At 37.1% G+C, this 23,530-nt stretch overlaps 1 protein-coding gene across 11 annotated transcripts in view; it reads left to right on the top strand.

The window, feature by feature from the left end:
• Positions 1-23,530, top strand: part of erc2 (ELKS/RAB6-interacting/CAST family member 2) — a 125,661-nt gene that overhangs the window by 6,526 nt on the left and 95,605 nt on the right. For all 11 annotated transcript variants that reach the window (XM_073917065.1, XM_073917061.1, XM_009306249.5 and 8 more), the window contains exon 2: positions 7,175-7,909. In XM_073917065.1, the coding sequence (XP_073773166.1) occupies positions 7,256-7,909 (654 nt within the window). In that variant the 5' untranslated portion in view covers positions 7,175-7,255. The remainder of the gene's footprint in view (positions 1-7,174; positions 7,910-23,530) is intronic.

The following is a 23,530-nucleotide window of genomic DNA, read 5'->3' as shown; positions in this document are numbered from 1 at the left end:
CTAAAAATAAGCTTGAAAAGTTGTCTGTAGCAGGGTGGTGCTGACGTCACAGGCGAGCGCCCTGAGGGCACTGTAGTCCGTTTATAGCCTAATGTTAGCTTTTCAGTTCTTGCGTTTGCATTTAAGATCCAAATGTGCTCAAAGTTGTATTTTCATGTGAGGATTATCCAGCTGGACAAAATGTGTAAGTGTAATGAACTGTGTTTGAACACAGAGCTTATTATTTGCAATCTTCAAAAAGCCTATGGGAAAATCCTATAGGGATTTTATAGAGGGAACCAGTTTTATGCTAGCAGCCGATTAGCCTACAAAGTGACGTCATAGTTCCTCCACTCTATTGTCAGGGTCTGTGTTGTTCCAAGTACTTCTCCCTGCTGTAAAATCCAGCTTAAACCAGCCTAGGCTGGTTGGCTGGTTTTAGCTGGTCGACCAGGCTGGTTTTAGAAGGGTTTTGGCCACTTCCAGGCTGGTTTCCAGCCTGGTCTTAGCTGTTCAGACTGGAAAATGACCAGCCAAATCCAGCTAAAACCAGTTTGACCAGCCTGGACATAGCTGGTTTGGCTGGACTCCCAGCTTGGCTAGGCTGGTCAAGCTGGTTTTAGCTGGTCATCTCCCAGCCTGACCAGCAAAGACCAAGCTGGAAATGGCTGGAAACCAGCCTGGAAGTGGCCAAAACCCCTCTAAAACCAGCCTGGTCAACCAGCTAAAACCAGCCAACCAGCCTAGGCTGGTTTAAGCTGGATTTTTCAGCAGGGCTGTTTGCATCATGTGAGTCCTTTGTTCTGTTTTCCCGCTGTTTGTTAGTGTTCAGTGTTTCCACCTGTGTCTCACCCTGTATGTAATCAGTTAGAGCAGTCTCTGTGTTTAGTTCGTTTCTGGTCCAGTATTGTACGCCATTCCATGTTGTTGTTACCCCATAATTCCTGTGTGTTAATGTTTCAGTGTTTCCAGTGAGTGTTATGTAAATAAATACATATTTTGATAATCTCTGCGATCCTGTGCCTTTGTGAGAAAGCAAGTCGTGACACTGTTCGTGTTCTAACTCATTGAAGTAACTGTTAACATTGAATTATTTGACATCTGGTGTCATGGTGGTACAGTCGGTAGCACGATCACCTCACAGCAAGAAGGTTGCTGGTTCGAGCCCCGGCTGGGTCAGTTGGCATTTCTGTGTGTAGTTCTCCTGTTGTTTGCATGGGTTTCCTCCGGGTTCTCTGGTTTCCCTCACCATTCAAAGACATGCGCTACAGGTGAGTTGAATAAGCTTAATTGGCCATAGTGAATGTGTGTGAATGCAAGAGTGTATGGGTGTTTCCCAGTGATAAGCTGCGGCTGAAAGGGCATCTGCTGTGTAAAAACATATGCTGGATAAGTTGCCGGTTCATTCCGCTGTGGTAACCCCTGATTAATAAAGGGACTAAGCTGAAAAGAAAATGAATATTTGACAATAAAGGCAACACAGATACAATTATTAAGGTAATTATGAAAATTGCTCCTGTGAAGATACAAAATGACCTTGAAAATCAATACAAGGGAAATAAATATTGCCTTTAATGAAAAAGCCCATGTCTGAACCAGGTTGTTAATACTTTTTAATGTAAAAGTCCACTTTTCAGCAGTTTTTATCATTGGTGATGAGCTCTTTTATCTCAAACCAAATGCAACCATCCAGAAAACAACATGTCTTCCACACAAGTACTAGAAAATGTACAAATTTTGGCATTTGCATCCAGTCTTCTCCCTCTGTTTCAGTTTGTTTGTCCAGTATGGCATGCTATATACAGTATGTTCTCTGGCCGGAAAGATGAGGACTGGAAACGTCCTTTGTCTGGCACGGAAGAGCACAGATGACCAGGCCATCTGCAGGCCAGCTTCGTTTAATGTCAGCATAAATGTACATTTCGCACTTCCGCCTATGAATGCCCACACATCCTCACTTTTCATCCGAGTGAAAACAGGTGCGCTCTCCTTCATCATCTCACTCACTGTTGCCATAGCAACCCTCTCCACAGCATCAGCGTCATCCCCGCGAGCAGCAAGTGGTCCCCACCTCGGAGGAAAACTGCGGGGCCACTTTTCATTTTGACTCATCTTCCTAAAGAATAGGCGCTGACGTTATCTTGAACTGCAGAGGAAGTAACGGTTTCTCCTAAATGAACGCGAACAAAATATCTCATTATGTTTCGCAATGTCTCACAGCAACTGAATTAGTCTTTGCTTTTCGATTAGAATCTAGGCTGTTGTAAAATGAAAGAGATGTGCAGAGCTCTGAAATATTAATTGCCTCGAAAATGTATCTTTGTCAGTGCTCATTTTTAAAGAGTTCGTTAAACATTTATAAATGATGAGATTTTAGCATGGGATTAATTAACATTTCCATTGTCATGAGCTGGCTCTTATTTGTCCTGAGCTAATTTAAGATTATTTTTACTGGTCATGTGCTGGTGTAACCTAGCTCTTGCTGGTTTAAGCTGGTTCTTTCTTGCACTGAAATGGTTTAGGCTGGTTGTTACTCATCTTGAGCTGGTTCTTGTTGGTCATGAGCTGGTTTAATCTGGTCCTGAGCTGGTTTAAGCTGGTTTAAGCTAGTTCTTACTGGCTATGAGCTGGTTTAAACTGATTCGTGTTGATCATGAGCTGGTTTAAGATGGTTCTTACTGGTCTTGAGCTGGTTATTGTTTGTTATTGGCTGGTTTAAGTTGGTTCTTACTGGTCTAATTTCTTACTGAGCTGGTTTAAAAAGGCTATTGTTGGTCATTGTGAGATGATTTAAGCTGGTTCTTACAAGTTATAAGCTGACTCAAGTTGTTTTTTGTTAGTCATGAGCTGGTTTAAGCTGGTTCTTACTTGTCTTGATCTAGTTTAAGCTGATTATTACTGGTCATGTGCGAAAACTGTTTGATTGGGTGACATGGTGGCGCAGTGGGTAGCATGATCGCCTCACAGCAAGAAGGTTGCTGATTCGAGGCTGGGTCAGTTGGCATTTCTGTGTGGAGTTTGCATGTTTTCCCCATTTTGGCATGGGTTTCCTCCGGTTTCTCACACAGTCCAAAGACATGCAGTATAGGTGAATTCAATCAACTAAATTGGCCGTAGTATATGTGTGTGAAAACAAAAAAAATAAATCAATGCATGAACTGTTTGAGTTTGAGCCTTTTTGTGTTGTTTTCATATTGTAGCAGGGTTAAAAATGTATCTTTTTTAGTGGAAATTAGTGACTAGAGGAACGGCATGGTGGCTTAGTGGTTAACTTTGTCGCCTTAAAGCAAGAAGGTTGCTAGTTTGAGTTCCGGCTGGACCAGTTGGCAGTTCTGTGTGGAGTTCTGTGTTCTCCCCATGTTGGCATGGGTTTTCTCCGGGTGCTCCGGTTTTACCCCACAGTCCAAAACCGTGGTTTAGGTATAGGTGAATTGAATAAACTAAATTGGCTGTAGTGTATGTGTGTGAATGGTGTGAATGTGGTGCATGGGTGTTTCCCGGTGTTGGGTTGCAGCTGGAAACGCATCCGCTGTGTAAAACATATGCTGGATAAGTTGGCGGTTCATTCCGCTGTGGCGACCCCCCGGGACTAAGCCAAAAAGAAAACGAATGAATGAATGTATTAGTGTGTGTGTAAAAGTGAGAATGTGTGTTTCCCAGTACTAGGTTGTGGCTGGAAGAGCATTCATTCCACTCCATAAATCAGAAACTAAGCTGAAAGAAAATGAATGAATTGACTTGAAATGCATTCTCTTCATGTTTTGGATATTGGTCACAGTGGCCAATCATTCAGTCACTGTTGGAGCCACTTTCGTGTTAGGTACTAGTATTCCAGCATTAAATGAGCAGCTAAATTGCCCAAATACATTGTAGAGCAAGGCAATCAATTCCATCATCAAAAGTCATATTGCATTACCTCTTGCCAATTCGACCAAATGGCTCAACAGCTCCAGAAATACATGAAAATGTTCCACCATCTGAGCATTGCATATCCACCACTATGAACCTCTTCCTTTTTTTCACTAATCTGAATACACTTTAACTTTTAATTTACAATGTATAATGATTTGACTGTGCCAGCAGAATTCCCTTTGCACTCCTAACAAGATGCTTTGTTGCAGCCAGTTTAAGGTAAATAGCTTAGCAGTTTAACATTTTATCACTTAATAAAAGAAGTGCAATGCACCAATGCACTCCCAAAACACAGTTTTTGACAGTGAATTTCTGGCAACCCAGCTCCCTATTTGCTTTCAGTATACTAGGGCTGTAAAATGTAACCCAGCACTGGAAACCACTCATACACTCTTTCATTCACATACTCATAGTCTATAGCCAATTTAGTTTGTCCAATTTATACTGCTATCTTTGGACTATGGGGGAAACAGGAGCATCCGGAGCCACTGTCCCACCTTTTATGTGTTGCTTGTTACATTGTATGTGTTGCTTGCATAGATTGTTTATCCAAATCTGACCAACTTGATGGGGCCTTCATCCCCACCTCTCCAGTAGGTGATGTTAGGTGAACTTAAAGCTGAAAATAAATGCTAATTCCAATATTAATCAGAATTTCCGTTCTTTTTTTTTTCAGTCATGTATTATGATGTTTTAAGGACTAAATGGTATTTTTTTTATTTAATTACTGTAGCTCAGAAGAACATCTATTGGCTCTTTAGTTTAGTAAGATTATTACACAAATAAATGATTTTTATAAATTCCTGATAAAAATAGGGCTTTTTAAAGATAGTTATATCGTAAGAAATATAGCTGGATCTAGGGAGATCTAGAGTCAATCCAGACTCTCTGCGATCCCCGTGGCTCTGCGCAGGTTGTGGAAATTCAAAATGCACCCAAAACAAACCATTACAACTGGCTAATACTGGCAATGAACAATTGGAAAAGTGGTTCGACCAGCATACTTAAGAGTCATGGAAATCATAAGAACAAAAAGAAATATAGCTATCGCAACACTCAACAACAATATAGTGTGTCGCATATTTTCCCAGTATCATGCAGCCCTAATCAGTACTTTATATTCAGTGTTTAGGCCTCCTTTATCTCAAACACCATCTTTGCATTTGTGTGTAATTCTTTATTTATTTTGTTCCTTTGTCCAATCAGATGGGGCCTCTACTATCTTCATCCCCACTTCTCCAAGAGGTGCTGTTAAAAAAAATACTAATGCCATTAAGGATCAGAGTTTGCGCCAAAGGTTGCGCTAAATGGTTTTTTTTTTTTTTTTTAGATTTAATTAGCTCAGAAGGAAATCATTTGGCTCTTTATTTTAGTAAAATCATTAAATAAATCATTTTATAAATTTCTGATGAAATAGGGCTTTTTAAAGTTAATTATATCGTAAAAAATATAGCTAGATCTGGGGGGATTCAATCCAGGCTCCCTTGCGATCCACATGGCTCTGCGCTGGTTGTGGAAATTCAAATTCAAAATGGACCCAAAACAAATCATTACAACTGGCTAATACTGGCAATGAACATTCGGGAAATTGGTTCAAATGGTGTACTTGGAGCTGTGGAAAGAGTTGGGCATCTAAGCTATAATGCCGATCCGATACGCATCTCGATACAAAGAATACGATCCGATATATTAGCGATACATTTGTGACATATTGCGATGCAACACGATACGATTCACACCCATATCACGATACGATGCGATATTTCAGCACTAACTTATCAGATCAACTTTATGAGATGATGTGAAAGAGGATGCTGTGCCATTGAATGAGTTTGATTATTTATAAACCAAGCAAAACCAAGACTTTTTTTACAAACTGTCTCTTCTCTCATAGCCAGAGTGTCAGTTTACAGTAGAGGGCCATTTTAGAACATATAGCACATATTATTTAAGTATTTTCAAGATAAACAGAATGTATAAGTGCAATATATATTAAAATATATATATATATATATATATTTGCATTCTTTCAACATAAAGGTTTACCATTGCACAACAAGAATTGTGATTTAACTTTTCTACTATGAAAACAAGTTTTACAAAGATATTTTGCCACTGATTATTCAAAACTTAAGGTTGTGAACTAGCAGTGTTATGCTGCTTTGAAACATCACTATCACTGTAAACAACAGGCTAATAAAAATATAACAAACCAGCAATCTTCTTGCTGTGAGGTGGTCAAACTACCCACTGTGCCACCCATTATTTTTATCATTATTATTATTAATATTATTATTATTATTATAATTAAATAAAAATTAACAGGAGGAGGTGTTTAAAACCTTCGTTCTCCGTGACACTAGGCTGAATATCTTTGCAGATGAGCAATGCAATAGCATTCGTTATTGGCGTAGAGCGCACAAAACTGTTGCGCACGGAAAAAAAACTTGCAATGCTTTTCTCACCACTTTTGGAGCTGATTGAAGCAGTGCGAAAGCCGGGGATGCAGGAACACTGGAAGATGCTTTCACAACAACACCGTGGCGCCGCTTCAAGTGAGATTTCAGATTAGTCATACTGCCCGCGTATTTTACAGATGCGCGGCACATTTTGCAAATTGCATCTGTCCTGTCATGTCGTCCATCCTTAAATCCATAATGTTGCTTGCCATACTTTAGATTTAAAACTCAGTAAGGAATAAAATGTTTGTTTTGCTTCTCGCGCTTTCTGAGGGCGCTCCACTAGCTTCATCCGCACACCTGATACACTAAGTTGTAGTGTGAGTGTACACATCCGCAAATCTGTTGCTAAGGCATACTTTATGTAGGTCGATTAAATTATGCGCCAAAAACAGGTTGACAACACTTGTTAATAAATAAAAAATACATTCTATATTAAAAATATAAGCTGTATCTCGGAAAAATCGATGCATCTCGCAAAAACCGATGCATCTCGATTTGCTTCCAAAATTTCATTCGTCCTCTGCTGCTCAACCAATGCACTCGCATCGTGCACGCGCATGACCGCGTATCGATACATATCGATGAATCTTCCCATCCCTAGTGGAAATCATAAAAAAGAAAAAAACAAAATATAGCTATCTCAACACTCAACAACAATATAGCATGTCACATATTTTTCCAATATCATGCAGCCCTAATCAGTAGCTCAATATTCAGTTTTTAGGCCTCCTTTAACTCATATGCAAACACTATCTTTGCACTGGTGTGCAATTCTTTATTTATTATTTATTAAACGTTGATTTCTTTTCTCTTCTCTCTAGGATGCACTAAACCCCCTTGTCAATCAGCGAAGGGACTTTTCTCAAGAACACAAGACTCCCCTTGTTTCATAACTTTGGGAGATGTATGGCAGCGCACGTGCCGTCGGCCACATCGAGGGCAGTCCCGCTCGTTCCCCGCGGCTGCCCCGTTCTCCTCGATTGGGCCACCGTCGAGCCAACAGCAGCAGTTCGGGTGGAAAAACCTTATCCATGGAAAACATCCAGTCTCTCAATGCTGCCTACGCCACATCTGGCCCAATGTACCTAAGCGACCATGAAGGCGTTGGGTCCACGGCGACCTACCCTAAAGGCACCATGACACTCGGTCGGGCCACGAGTCGTGCCATGTATGGCGGTCGGGTCACAGCGATGGGAAGCACCCCTAATATCGCCACGGTGGGAATCCCGCATGCAGACCTTCAGTCTTATGGAGACCTGGGCTCTCTGTCTCTGCTCCACCACCAAGGGACACCATCAGCCCTGCTGCGTCAGGTGGTCCGGGGCGGCGGTGGGGAACTTCTGGAACTCCAAGCGCAGCTACGGGACATGCAGAGGGAAAATGAGCTCCTTCGGAGGGAGCTGGACCTGAAGGACAGTAAGCTGGGATCCTCCACCAACAGCATCAAGAGCTTCTGGAGCCCCGAGCTGAAGAAAGAGCGCATAATGAGGAAAGAGGAGGCGGCGCGCACTTCTATCCTCAAAGAACAGATGCGGGTGACCCATGAGGAGAATCAGGTTAGGATGGTTACATTAACTTATACTGATTACGTAAGGCTCTGTGATTGAGGAAAAATGACCTAATAGGCGTAGTTCATCCAAAAATGAAAATTCTGCAATCATTTATTCACCTTTTAGTTGTTCCCAACTCGTTTGACTTTCCTTCGTCTTTTAGGTGTCAAATACTGCATTGGTTTAATAAGTTTAATTGTTTTCTGACATTTACATAGTAGGTTTATGGATTTGGTAGTGTTAAAAAAATCTCCAGATATGGTTTTATAAGCACATTTGTTACTCCATAAAATACCCAGATTTTCCCAGAAATGTTCTCAGATTTTAGGGCATCTTTAAACAGAAGCTAGGATATTTTGAAGAACGCTGAAAACCTTTAACCATTTACTTGCATAGTATTTGTTTTGACCTGTAAGTCAATGGTTACAGGTTTTCAACTTTCTTCAAAATATCTCCTTTTGTGTTTTAGCAAAAGAAAGAAAGCTATAAATGTTTGGAACCACTTGATGGTGAGTTAATAGGGAGTAGATTTTCAAATTTGGGTGAACTATCCCTTTAATGATCTACAGTAATGCGGAGAAAATAAGCTTAAAGCCTTCATCCATTCAATATTTTTATTGTAGCCCCAGTGTGTCGAGATTCTTCTAAAATGACCCTAAGTGAAAAAGGTTGTGCTGTAAATCCCCCTTTGGAACCTTCATTTTTTTTAGAAAGGAGAGGCATAAATAATAGATTGTGGCATTTATAGATTATTTATTGAGTTCTTTGGGCTGTTTATAAAGATAACCATTCAAAGTACACTAAAATTCAATTGTCTGAGATCAGTAAGCAATGTATGTTATTATCATTATTGTTGATATTATTATTATTATTAATACTTCTGTTTAGCTTTGCTACAAATACAAGTACGTTTTGACTAATATTTTAAGGATATTTTAAATTGTAAGAATATTTAACAGTTGTACATTTTTATTGTGTTTTCGTGAGCAGAAAAATGCTGATAGCAAACTTTTGAAGAATAGTGTACTTTAATATATGACAGTATGTTGAAATGAAAACTGTCTGCTACATCAAATTCATATGGTCATTAATGGAACATTAAAGATGATGAAAAATCCTTACAGAACAAACACATGAGCTTTGCATGTGCTGTCACGTGTTAAAATCACGTTAAAACACATTAATCATGGCGTTTAAAGATTTTTATTTGGGGAAAAAATGGTCATGTGACCACCTTTTTTGCAGATGAAAATGTTTTAAGACATGTGAACCTCATAGTTTTTCTGTAAGGGAAAAATGTGTATTTGTAAAATTTCATGACCGATGTGCAAAAGTATTCCTTTCGTTACACAGCATACAGAATGTCGAACAGATTTGATGAGCAAACAATGACAGAATTTTCATTTCTGATGAACTTTCCTTGTAAGACTTGAGAAATCCGCCCAGTCTATGAATTGTGGTGTTGCCAAGGTTGCTCTTCCTGCCTCCAGTTTTGGTGTCATCTGTGGGCTGTACCTTTCTTCTCCTCCGTTCTGTGTCTCATTCAACTGTGTAATCACGCTCTCACTTTTTTTTCCACCCACTCTCCAGTTCTTTAAGTCTATTCACAGCTGATTTCTTCTTTTTGGTTTGTCTGTATTTTATGTGGCACTTCTGGAAAGAGGCTCTTATAATTATTAACATTTAATCATTTCAAGAGTTCCCACTTGCTTGGCACTTATAGCAGGTTTGGCATGCTGTCCCGGGAGAGAACCCTGAGCTCGGAGATATTTGAGCCCAGGGCTCCCGCCCGGTCTAGAAGCATATCAGGAGAACCGAGATCAGGTAGGTCTCGATCGCTCCCCCTTTAGAAGGGGAGAAAAAGGAGGAGATGGGGTGGAAGGGGGGATTCTTCCAAAATTTCTCCCTCAATGGGGAGAAAGTGATCCATTTATACTAAGCTAGGATCATTCTGATTGGATTATTACTGATTACGGATGAGTGGCCAGCGGTGCACAATCATATCACGTGCTCCTCTCGAAATTAGTTTATGAAACTTCACTTAATCTGATGCAGCACACCATCAATAGACATGACAAAACCATATAGTGAATAATTTTTTTATGACTCTAAAATATAACTAGATGTGCCTTGTTTAAAGCCTTCCAATAGTTTGTATATGTATTATAGTTGCCTAAAAAATATGTTGTTCATAATTTAGATCGGTAAGTATTTGAAAACTTTTTTTTAAAACTTTGAAATATTCTTACTATTTAAATTCATACTTTTCTATTTCTATGGATAATTGGAAGGGACATGTTGGTGGAGAAAAAAAAATGGATGGAAGAAAAAAAAACTGAACGGGAGGAAAATATTTCCTTGCAAAAATCTTGTACCACAAACACTTTCCCTTCACTTTATATTACAAAAATATAGGTAAATTGTATGTACAGTCAAGCCTGAACCCAGAGTATGAATGCAATTCCTTTCATTAAATGGTTGATATGCATATAGACTCATTTCACACGGCTGCCATTTTTAAAAGCGAAATCGAGGCTGTGGTGGGAAGAAACTCGGAAGTATCGTTGGGAGTTACATCGGAACATTGTGTACCTAGATGTATATCTTATCAGCGAAGAGAAAGTGACATTTCACCGCCTTCCGAGTGACCTGAAGGTCCGTTCTGAATGAATGGTGAAAATAAAAATGGATATCAGACCTCATTTTCGGCTAAGTTAAGGAAAATGGCACTAGTTAGCTAACGTTTTTTTTTCCCCAAACACACGTTTTAGATGGCATTTATCAAACTTGAGTTAATAAACTGATTCTTTCACTATATTAGACTTGTCACAATACTGAATTAAAAGAAAAACCGTCCATTTTCCTCTAACATTTAAGGCACTGTTGATGGCTTTCTTAAAACAGCGCTGATTTGCTATTGAGTTCACATGCTCAACAGAAATGACTGTGATTGGCCGAGAAGGTAATCAGTTCAACCTCCGCTGTTTACCGAGTACAAACACAGACGAGCGATCTGGTGAACACTATGGTAAATCGTTTATAAATGTGCTCTGCGGCGCTTTAATGTTAGCGGAAATGGAAGTTTTAAAACTTCAGTACCTAATTTTTCCATTGTGTATGTGTGTAAATGAGTGTGGATGGATTTTTCCCAGTGATTGGTTGCAGCAGGAAGGGTAATACACCGCGTAAAACATATGCTGGATAAGTTGGTGGTTCATTCCACTGTGGCGACCCCAGATTAATAAAGAGACTAAGCCGAAAAGAAAATGAATGACTGAATATTATATTTAGTATTACATTCTGTCTCTCAATAATTAATCTCAATACTTAATTATTCACAATTGATTGATTATTGAATTGATTCGCTGCTTTGATTTCGCTTTATCTCTGTGTGTTGTAAGTTTGGTTTCCCTTTGCAGAACGAGAAAACAGATACTGCCCCCTTCGGTGCAGAATGCAGCTTTTGTTTTATTCGACTTTTGTTTGTTTGGTACGTTCACACACAGCTTTTTTCCAGATGCAATCCAATGCTAGTCAACAACACAGTTGGGTTTCGTTTGGGCTAGTTGTTCGGCATTGACTTGGTGTGACCATACCTGCCAACATTTGTCTACAAATTTCCAGAACATCGATGTAACTACCCACCGTCTATTAAAACAGTCCACGCTTCCAAACACTGATGTCCGTATGCATTTCCTTTATTGAACACCTTGAAAACTAAAAGATAAACAAATAAACAAACCAAATGTTTCACACAAACACAAAGGACATCAAAATAAACAAATAATATATAAAACAATGTTTAGTTTACCGTGTTGGCCTGATAACCAGCTGTAGAATAAGCAGGAGCATTTAACAGGTGCTTGTATTGAGATCTCACTATGCTGAGTGACCATACAAACTCTCGCAGGTTAAATCAACAAAGAGAATCATGTGACCTCCCCCTCAAGCCAACCTGAAACAAAAAAAATAGTAACATAAACATATACCAATACACATTCAAATAATGAAATACAAAACAATAAACAAAAATACAAGCTGACAAATCAGCGTCAGCTACAATCGTGAGGGGCTGGTTGACGAATGGGTTACGTGGTAGTGGTTTGAGGAACAAAGTTGAGAACCGGGAGGTCTATGTGGTGTTAATAACTGTGCCATGAACTGGTTTTCAGGTGGTGCAATCGGGTACTATACCAAAGTTGAGGGCTGGGGCGGGGGGTTGGGTGGTGAAATTATGGTAATTTTCCAGGAGAAAAAACTAAACAGGAGATGGGTGTGAAATACGGGTCATTCCCAGGAAAAACTGGAGTGTTGGCAGTTATGATCCTGACCTTTAAGCAGGCCCGGATTGGCTAATCAGGAGGACCGGAAGAATTCCCGGTGGGCCGGTCTGTTTTTTGACCGCGAGGGCCGGTGTCCCTAGCTGCTTGCACTCTCAGCAGTCACACTTTTTTCATCTATTTATTTATTTGACCATAGCTTCACTCTTTTTATTCATTATTTTGCCGCAGCGCTGCTCTTTTTTTTATTTTCTCGCAGCCCCGTGAGCAAAATGTAGCCTGCAGGTTAACTAACGTTAATGATGATGTAACTATCATGATTCGACCCCAAACAGTGGCACCTTAGTGAATATAAGAATTCGAATAATTAATATTAATGTATAATACACCTGCTCAATGAAAATCAGATGATTCACTACATTAATAAATCTGACATAACTTGATCAGATATCTAAAAAGGGGAGAAAAGGAGTAAGCCATCACTCACGGGTCACAGATCAATACTTATTTTTTATTCCTGCTGTAATAGCGCTATTGTAGACTAGTGGTAAGCACATTGTGTATCCACGCCACCGACCCGGATTCAAATCTCACTTGAAAAAATTATTATAATTTTTTTTTTTCCATTTTTATTGTTAAAACATATAATACTGTTAGGGCTGTTGAACATTTAAATTTCTAGAGCAGCTGTTTTCATGAAAAAGACACGATAGTGTCATTAAAAACTGAATTGGAATCAGTCGTGAACTGAGGTGGACCGGTCTGGCTTGAAACTCCAGGGCTGAAAATGAGTCCCACTCCGGCCCTGCCTTTAAGGTATGCACTTACTTAGTCTATGACTATGACTATGTAGGTGCATACCTTATGGGTCAGAATCATACCTGCCAACACTCCCGTTTTTCCTGGGAATGCAAAAATGTGTTTATTTACATATGCTGAAGTAAATGGAGGTCATTATTAAACTACAGTACCTCGTTGCCAGTAATTAGCTTAGTAAAAAGTGTTGAGGTATATTAGATTCATCGGTTCCCTCTGATGTTAAGAGCAAATCTAGCTTGCTCCTGTTGAACTGATTGTTCTAAAAGAGACTTTGGCTGTGACCAAAATGGCCTACTATTTAGTATATACTACATTTAAATTGCAATTCAGTACATGACCTTTAGAAAAGTACATTCTATACGGGATGACTGTGGACTCCAATGAATGGAACTTGGATGTACTACTTCCGGCATTCGTTATCATCACGTGACCTGTCTGCGTCAGCTGTGTCGCTTTACTCTCATTCATTCAATTCAATTCAATTCAGCTTTATTTGTATAGCGCTTTTACAATGTAGATTGTGTCAAAGCAGCTTCACATAAATGGTCATAGTAACTGGAACAGTGTAGTTCAGTTTTTAGTGTTTAAGTTCAGTTCAGTTCAGTTTAGCTCAGTTCAGTGTGATTTAATCATTACTGAGAGTTCAAACACTGAAGAGCAAATTCATCGATGCGTAGCTCTACCAATGCGAGCCAGTGGCGACAGCGCAAAGAATTCATTCATGAATTCTCTCATGGTGCATTATGAGATAGCATAGCGTTCATTGGATGCGCACTTCAAAATCTCACCTGAAGTAGTAGGTACTTCTCGCGTATTGTTTTTCAAATTCGATGAATTCAGACATACTACTCGACTCAAGTATTGTTTTTATCATACTATATAGTATAGAAGTATGTGATTTTCAGCATTTGGCTTAATAATAAAGCTCTGTAATGTGTATACAGCAGGTCAGTCTCTCATACCTGAAGGTGATAGTCTCTTCTATTCAACAGCTGAGGACAGGACACGTCGGTTTTCTCCTCCTGTCGATCAGTGTGTCTGAGCGTGAAACGGTGGCCTAGTTAAATCACACTCCGTCAGCACGCGGCACCAGACCTGAGATGAAGGAATGTCAAGGGCAAATGTGTGTCTTTGTTTCCCTCCATCTGATTCTTTGTCTCCTCTGCCAGCGTTTGACTCAACCGCTGTCTGTTATCCTCTCTCTCTCTCTCTGTCTGCCAGCTCTCTTTTTGGCTCCGTTCCTGTCACACATCCTCACTCTCCGTGCTTCTTCCTCATCCTGTGTCCTTTACAGCCGTCTTGCTCTCCGTTACTCTCTCTACCCATCCTCCAAGGCACCATATGGCATTTACTTGCATATTTTGCATGACATATGGATGCTGTATACTGTAAATACCACATCAAGAAACTCGCAAAGCATTCAGGCACTTTACCAGTTCACTAACTTGACTAAATTGCATTTCAAACTGTGATTTGGTGACATTTTATTACTAAGTGCTGGCGGGTGAATCCAATGTTACACAGTATTTTCTTGTATTGTGTCTTAGCTGCTACAGGAAACATGATGAGTTCAGTTTAAGCAGAGGCTATGAGTACTGTATTTAAAGGAGGGCTGGGCGATATTGCAAAAATATATAACAAGATCATGTTTCATATCATTCAGTATTGATAATCTTGAATATGTTTTAACAATACATTTAGGAATATTAGAGGTCTTTTTTATTTAACCACTTTATTTTAATTGACCAACATTTCTGTTACAACCGGCTCAGAGAACATTAGAGAACCAAGTAAATTGAAAAGAGAAATGATTTATCAACAAAAACATAACTAACGAAATATTTAAAGTAATCAAAGTCAGCATAAATGGAAGTCAGTAGTGAAAAGCATGTGTATGGTAGTGAACTGAGCTCATGATCCAAAACAAACTAAAATAAATCCAAAATGCCAGGCATGGACGTCTATCTAATCAAGCTCATTCTCAGAGAGAATGTTGGATTCTTTATAGGCACTACATAATGGGTCTCAGGTGTTGACCCAAACAACAAACAGGTCCCACATGGGACCTAACAATTACTAAGGCAAATCATTTTAATAGTCAAAAAACTAAATATTTAACAAAATATCTGATTTATTTAGGTGACACAGTAGCACAGTAGGTAGTGCTGTCGCCTCAAAGCAAGAAGGTCGCTGGTTTGAGCCTCGGCTGGGTCAGTTGGCGTTTCTGTGTGGAGTTTGCATGTGCTCTCTGCATTCGCGTGGGTTTCCTCCAGGTGCTCCGGTTTCCACCACAGTCCAAAGTCATTTGGTACAGGTGAATTGGGTAGGCTAAATGTTCCATAATGTATTGAGTGTATATGGATGTTTCCCAGAGATGGGTTGCAGCTGGAAGGGCATCCGCTGTGTAAAAACATATGCTGGATAAGTTGGCGGTTCATTCCGCTGTGGCGACCCCTGATTAATAAAGGGACTAAGCTGAAAAGAAAATGAATGAATGAATCAGATTTATTTATAATAAAATAAACATGTGTTAAAGAGACTCTTACACTTGGGAAATAAAATGTTACAAAGTGCACGCACTGGTAAAGCGTAAATACCGAACAATCAAAGCCAACTTTAAGGTGTGAATAATAAATCTCTAAATCTTATAATGCATTATTGCATTGTGGCTGTTTTGTTTAAAAATGAAAGGCAGTTTTAGCGCTAATGAAAAGTTGAGATATGTTATGATACAAAAACAAAACCCTACCGGGGACATCATTTCCTTGTGAATGCCATATGAATCATTTAAATCATATTTTCCGGATAAAACCTCTCAGACTCAAGTATTCTTGTAGGTCTGAAGGACATCCTTGAAAATGAAGATTAGAGAAGTTTGAATTCTAAAGCTCTCCACAAAGTAAAACAACTGCATAAATTAGCTGCCGTGGGGTGAAAGGGAGTTAAGTATAAAAACTGAAGAAAGAAGGAATACAAAATGCATTGCAGTATTTCAGAAGATTTTCTGGCTGAAACCTGAAGCTTAGTTCATTATCAACAGGTCAGCTTCTACACACAAGGTCAAATTAACACTGGAGTGGCTTAATAAAGGCATGGTCAAATACATTATTAGAAAACTGCACTGAACAGGAGTCGTCCAAATAGCCTGAATGACCTGGAGCAAATATGGCTGGAAGTGCAGCATGGAATCACATCACTCTCATTACTTTTGTATTGAGATTTAATGGAGTAGATTTAACGGTTTTATGTTTCGTGAAATATATCTTGTCTGAAACTTTTATGCGACTCTTGGCCCTAAAACTTGCCTTGTGTTACACAGATATATTTTTGGCAATACATTAATACTTAATCTTTTATTAGTAATTATATACAAGGAAATTAGATTAGGTTTGGTTCAACTTTATTGTCTTTACACAATCAAGTACAAGGCATCGAAATGCAGTTTAGGTCTAACCAGGAGTGCAATAGCAGGTCATTCAGGCTATTTGGACGACATGTTTTCACTGCAGTTTTCTAATAATGTGTTTGACCATGTCTTTATTAAGCCACTCCAGTGTTAGTTTGACCTTGTGTGTAGAATCTGACCTGTTGATAATGAACTAAGCTGCACTTTCTATCCATTCCATTAATTTTTATACTAAACTCCCTTTCACCCCACAGCAGCTTATTTATGCATTTGTTTTACTTTATCGTGGAGAGCTTTAGAATTCAAACTTCTTTAATCCTTATTTTCAAGAATGTCCTTCAGACCTACAAGCTGAATACTTGAATCTGAGAGGTTTTATCCGGAAAATGTGATTTAAATGATCCATAAGGCATTCACAAGGAAATTATGTCCCCGGTTGGTTATTGTTTAATTTATTTAAATAAAAGTCTGCAGTTCAGAAATGGAATATTTAGGCAAATAACATATCTCAGCTTTTCATTGGCGCTAAAATTGCCTTTCGTTTTCTTACAAAACAGCCACATTGCAATGATGCATTAGGAGATTTGGACGTGAGTGAACAGAATTTCTTTGATTTGTATGCGTTGTTTCAGCACCCATTTTTCTAAAGAATGGAATTATACAGATCAGGTAACTGTGAAAGCATGGTCAAAACATTTTTGAAATGCAATTTGCATGATTCAAACACCAAAATGGGCTCCTGGAATTGCAGTGTGCATTTGTTTGCATAATTTAATCTTAATCCAATCTAATTTTATTCATAATTGCTGCTAAGAACACTTATATATTCATAGATTTCTCTATAAAATGTATAGTTGACTCAAACATTTTAATTTACTCAATCATGACTTGTTCCAAACCACTTTGAGTTTTTTTTTCTTCTGTTGAATGCAAAGGAAGATATTCTGAAGAATGTTGAAAACCTGTAACCATTGATATTCATATTTAGAAAAACAAATGGAAGTCAGTGGTTACAGGTTTCCAATATTCTTTTAAATATCTTCTTTTGTGAAAAAAAAAAAAGAAACCTGGTTTGGAACATGTCAAGGTTTAGTAAATGAAGACAAAACTTTCATTGTTGGATGAAGTGATTTCTCTCTTTTTTCAAAAAGCTGTATGATTGTTGTGCAATAAGATATAGCATTATTAACCAACAAGGAGACATGTCTGGGCTGTGCTTCTACAGAATTGCCTAATAGAAAGCACAGCCAGAAAGAAGATATTTAGGGATTTGTACAGATCGGTAGTATCACTGACCCACAACACTCTATGGTACCTATAACTCTCAGTGTGTTTGCATGCCTTTTATATAGTTTCTATTATAACTTGCAGGTTAAGTGCCATTAAGTATAAATTGAAATACAAAGTACAAATAGCAGAAGTGAATGAATAGATTTTTCTTACCAGCAAATATTAAGCTAAGCAGGGCTTAATTTGTGCCAGAATACACCGGATCCGGCACCTCATTTTACCGATGCCCATTTTTAACCACCCTCCTCATCCGTTCGCTGTTCACTTTCACTTACTTCCCGACACCCATGCCCGCTTACTAACGTCTGCAACACTCCTCCACCCCCCACCACACCAGTCGTCCTCATAAATTTTTAGTCTATCCGTAACCCTGATTTGTTCTGGGACCTTGCAATTCACAAGTTAATCACTGAATCTAAGCAAAAGAAAACAACAACAACAAAAAAAATTATAATAAACAAAATCAGACACATACGTGCTATAATGACATCATCAATGACTAAATAGTTGAGAAATATCCACAGAATAGATGTGCACAACTGAGGGTGCATGTGTCCACAATTTAAATGTTGATATTTGAAACAAAAATTTGTAGCTTGAAACAGATGGAAAAAACAGCATGTGCTGCCTTTCTATTAGTGCTGCACGATACTGCAAAAATATGCAATATGCAATGTTGTTGCTGAGTATTTCAATAATGATATTTCTTACAATATAATTAAATGCAATTTTTATTAGCTACGTTTAAGAAATAACAAAAATTTCATTTTGCGATATTACAATAAACACACAAATAAACACATTTCTGATCTAATTACTTAGTCAAGGTGCAAACATTTGGGGCCCTATCATACACCCTTGCGCAATAAGGCACAAGACGTTTTTGGTGTGATTTTGTTGCTATTTTCAGACCAGCGCAACCCTAATTTTCAGGTTTTGCACCATGTTGTTTCAGTTGTAAATCCATTTGCACCTCTTTATGGACTCATGGGTGTTCTGGAAAGAAGGAGTGTTAAGGCGCACTGTTGGCGCGTTGCTATTTTAAGGAACTAAAATAGACTGACAATTGACCAGCTGAAAGCAAGTCTAAATTCCAAATTAGTTATGAGCCCAAAACGTTTATACATTGCTTAATACACACAGGATGTACAGCAATACATCTAAATTATCTTTAAAGATGAAAAATAATAAAATATAAATTTTTATTTTCTAGGTAAATATAAAAAGCACTTCCTCCATGCCTACTTTATGTTGGGGGGCTTTTTTCAGTTTATTCATGACGATTTGCATTTGTATAATGTTATTATTATAGCAGTATTATTTATCATATGCTTATTCATATTTGTTTAAGTAAAAGCTAGTTTTGATTTGTCCATCTGTTGAGTTTTGTAAATTTCTGCATCACCATTTGGGCCATATGGGACGTGTGTTTGGATATAGCTCTGTTTTTAGACCACACTTCATTAATATTGTTTATTTATTAGTCTGCAGGACATTAGAACTGAATTTGGAAACAGTTTCGAAACAAATCTTTGTGCTTATCAAGTGAAATTAAATATGTACAGTAGGCTAATGATGTCTTCAGTGAAGTGCGTACAACACCGTTTCCTTATCCACTAAAGTAAAGGAGTAAAGAGTAAAAGTAAAGTAAAGAGGCCGAATAGAGGAGGTTTGTTCTTTCTCCTTGTGGTGCAGATGGTCTGTTTACCAATTTTCTCGCCAGTGAATAGCATGTAAATAGTAAATAAACCATGGCACGATGCAACTGAATCTTAAAGGGAATGGGAGATGAGACTCTCATGGGTTTAATTTACGTTATGCTAAAAACACACTCATAACTCATTAGGAGAATAAGTACAACCCTGTTAGACCATGCAACGGGGCGCAAAGCGTATTTTTCCGTCCTTTAAACAGCAAAAGTAGATTCAGACATTCCCGTAATGCTTTTGTGCCATGCGCTCTACATCATTTAAATAAAGCCCTTAGTCTTTAAAACACAATGGCTGTGTTCGAAACCGCATACTTCCATGCTATATAGTACGCTAAAATCAGTATGCGAGCAGAGTAGTATGTCTGAATTCATAGAATTCGAACATCAGTATGCGAAAAGTACCCGGATGACTTACTACTCTCCGGCGAGATTCTGGAGTGCGCATCCCATTCATGAATGGAAGTGAAGCGACGCAAATGACGCAGGTAGTTCATGTGACCATGACAAAATGGCGAATGTAGTACGTCCGAATTCCATTCATACTTTTCACATTCATACTGTATAGAATGTACTTTTCTAACGGCCGAGTAGTATTCAAATACAGAACCTACTGAGTAGTAGGCGGTTTCGGACGCAGCCTATGAATGACTGAAAGCCTAATTCCTGACTCTGATTGGCTGTTGTCATTTCCCTCTCTCTTGATTCCAGCCATTAGTGTTTATTTTCAGCTCTAGGTTTACCTTTGGGCTGCTCCGGCTAATAGCAGAACAGCAGTTACTGAGGAGGTGATGCTAAAGTAATCTTGTGATGCATACTTCATTTAATGTTTACATTCCTTGTTTATGGATAAAATTGAAATCATTTTATATTGCATATGCGAATAATCATCAATTATCAATTGGCATCCCTATGTGTAGCCATTCAAATACCATAAATGACAGATAGATGTGATATGCGGAAGGATTTGATTATTCATTGTCTGTATTAAAGGAGAAAACATTCTTGCATTTAGTCTGCATGAATATGTCTTTTTTTTTTTTTGCAAGCTCACTATTCAGGAGCAGATGTATGGTGTAGAATGCAATCATGTGGCGATACTGGGGCAGGAAAACTCAAATGCTCAAATGAGATTGGATATGCAATTTAGGCAAGCTTATTCTTGGCTGCTCTGTAAAAGTGTGTGTGTGTGTGTCTCGTTTCTGCCGCTTCTTCTGAATCCTCAAGGTTAAAACAGGATGGTGTCACCCCAGCTCCCAGCAAACACCTGTGTGTGTGTGTGTGTGTGGGTGAGTGTGTGTCTGTGTATGTGTCCTGAAAATGGGGAAGGACATTAGCAGAGCTGTAGGTACATATCCAGTGACAGTGCTGCCGTGACACGGTTCTGCCCTGTGGTAGAAAGTAACAGGATTAGACATGCCAGGGGGTTCTTATGAAGCCCTTGGAGTTTAAACTGTGTATGTGTGCTACAGTACTATGCATTTGTTTTGCACTTATTTGAATACAGATGCAATCACTGATCAAATGTGTCTTTTAAATGCATTGCATGTCGCTACGGATAACAGCATCAGCCAAATGCGTAAATGACTCATGGCCACGTTTTTCAAAGAGACTTTTATGATCAAATGCAAACAAAGATCTAAGAGAACAGTTTCCAAAAAGGGATATGAGCATGTGGGTATAAACATCAGCTTTAAAATATATAAAATGCATTTGTACATTTGGCGGTTCATTCCGCTGTGGCTACCCCTGATAAAAAGCACTAAGCCGAAGTAAAATGAATGAATAAATTTATTGTTAGCTATTTTGTTGTTTTACCAACTTTCACATATATTTTTGGAAACTCCCTTCTTGGATATTTATATATTTATTTATATACAATTGAAGACAAAATTTTTAGCCCTACTGTGATTTTTTTCAAATATTTATAAGTTATTTTTAACAGAGATTTTTGTCAACACATTTTTAAGCTAATAAGGCATGTCATTGGACAACAGAGATTTTTTTTTCTCTAAAAAAATCATTGGACAAAAATATATTTTAAGGATGCTAATAACATTTACTGTAGCATTTTGTGACATTTAACAAGCTAAGCAATGTTAAATGTGTGCATATACATTAGATTAGTCAGTGCTAAAGTCAAATCTGAAGCTAATCTAACAAAATAACTTACGATAACAGAACAAAAACTAGCACACCCAAATTTAAATGTTATAGAAAATTTTAAATACAAATTTTAAAAAGAAGAAAAATTAAGAGAAGCAAAAAAATAAAAATAAAAATAAAAATAATGGTTAAAATTTTGTAGGTTGTAACTTTTTTTGCTTCAATTTAATTGCATTATCTTTCAATTTTTAAATGTTGGTGACTAAAATATTATTTAAAAAAATAAATCTGTTCTGTTTACATATTGCCTATATGTACTGAGAAATGGATAAATATACAGGTATTTATTTTTAAAATGTGGTGTACAAAATGGTGTGTGTGTATACACTAACGGTCATAAGTGTCAAAAATGCTCTGTTTTAGGTATGTATAAAGTATGTATAAAGTATATATATATATATATATATATATATATATATATATATATATATATATATATATATATATATATATATATATATATATATATATATATATATATATATATATATATATATATATGTATGTATGTATAAATATGTATAATAGTATGTAAAAAATATGTCTAAATATATATATTTATTTATTCATTTATTTATTTCAGACAAACTATACAAAAAAATAACTTTTTCAGAAGAAAAAGTCTAATAAAAAAATAATTACTGTGGAAAAATTGCCTGTCTTGCCCTTTTTTGACTCTCTTAAGCATCACTTGGGCAATGTTTGAAAAATAATTTGAATTTTACAAGAGGACTAGTCATTTTGTCATCAGTGGTACTGTATATTTATTTGAAGCTTTAATAAAATGCATTTGCACTTTGCATTGTCTAATGCATATTAATTCATATGTTAGTGTATAAAAAGGTATATCATATAATGCTTTTTCAACAACATGTGGTTAGTTCCCCGTGTTCATCATTCAATCAGCCAGCTATGCTATTTTTATCAATGTCAATGTGCCCCATTTAACAGTAAAATGGGTAAAGCACTTTCTTAGAGCTGAGAACATTGATATCAGGAAATGGTCAGCCCAAAGTCCTGAACTTAACCTGATTGAACATCTCTATAAAAAAATACTTGTTGACTAACAACAAAGTTATTGTATAATGATGGTTTGTTCTGTAGACTTTCAGAAAAAATTGCTTAAAGGGGCTTTTATATATATATATATATATATATATATATATATATATATATATATATTTGTTTTTTTGTTATATATATTATATTTGTTTATATATATTTGTTTATATATATATAATATATATTATATATATATATATATATATATATATATATATATATATATATATATATAAAATATATATATATATATATATATATATATATATATATATAATATATTTTTATATATATATATATATATATATATATATAACAAATATATATATATATATATATATATATATATATATATATATATATATATATATATATATATATATATATAATATTTTTTTATGTAAATATTATATATATATATATATTTTTTTTTTTTTAAGTAAGCCAAACTAAAAGGAATAAGACTTTCTACCGAAGAAAATTTTATAATAATAAATACTGTGAAAAAATACATTCTTGCTCTCTTAAGCATCACTTGGGCAATGTTTGAAAAATAATTCAAATTTTACAAGAGGACTAGAAAATATCACATCCTCGCTGTTTGTTTTTTTAATCAAACAATTATCATATATTTTCAAAATGAGTGCACTGTGAGACTAGTCTGAATGCTGTGATAAATGTTAAACTGGTTTGAAATCCATCCAAACCTTTTACTGACAAGCAAAGAGAGCAGCAGTGATCAGCAGCCAATGAAATTGCCAGAGGAACGATAAAGCAATGAAATGTGTGAGCCAAATCAGCTCCAAACATTCACAAGCCTTTCCATAACATCATTGGCTGGCCTGCTGTCTGACAGTGTGCACTGGGCTGTATTTGCAGTTCACCCATCCAGCACG

The sequence above is a fragment of the Danio rerio genome, chromosome 11, assembly GCF_049306965.1.
Source record: "Danio rerio strain Tuebingen ecotype United States chromosome 11, GRCz12tu, whole genome shotgun sequence".
NCBI lineage: Eukaryota > Metazoa > Chordata > Actinopteri > Cypriniformes > Danionidae > Danio > Danio rerio.
The sequence above is the reverse complement of the archived record's forward strand: the minus strand, read 5'-3'. Positions and strand labels throughout refer to the sequence as shown.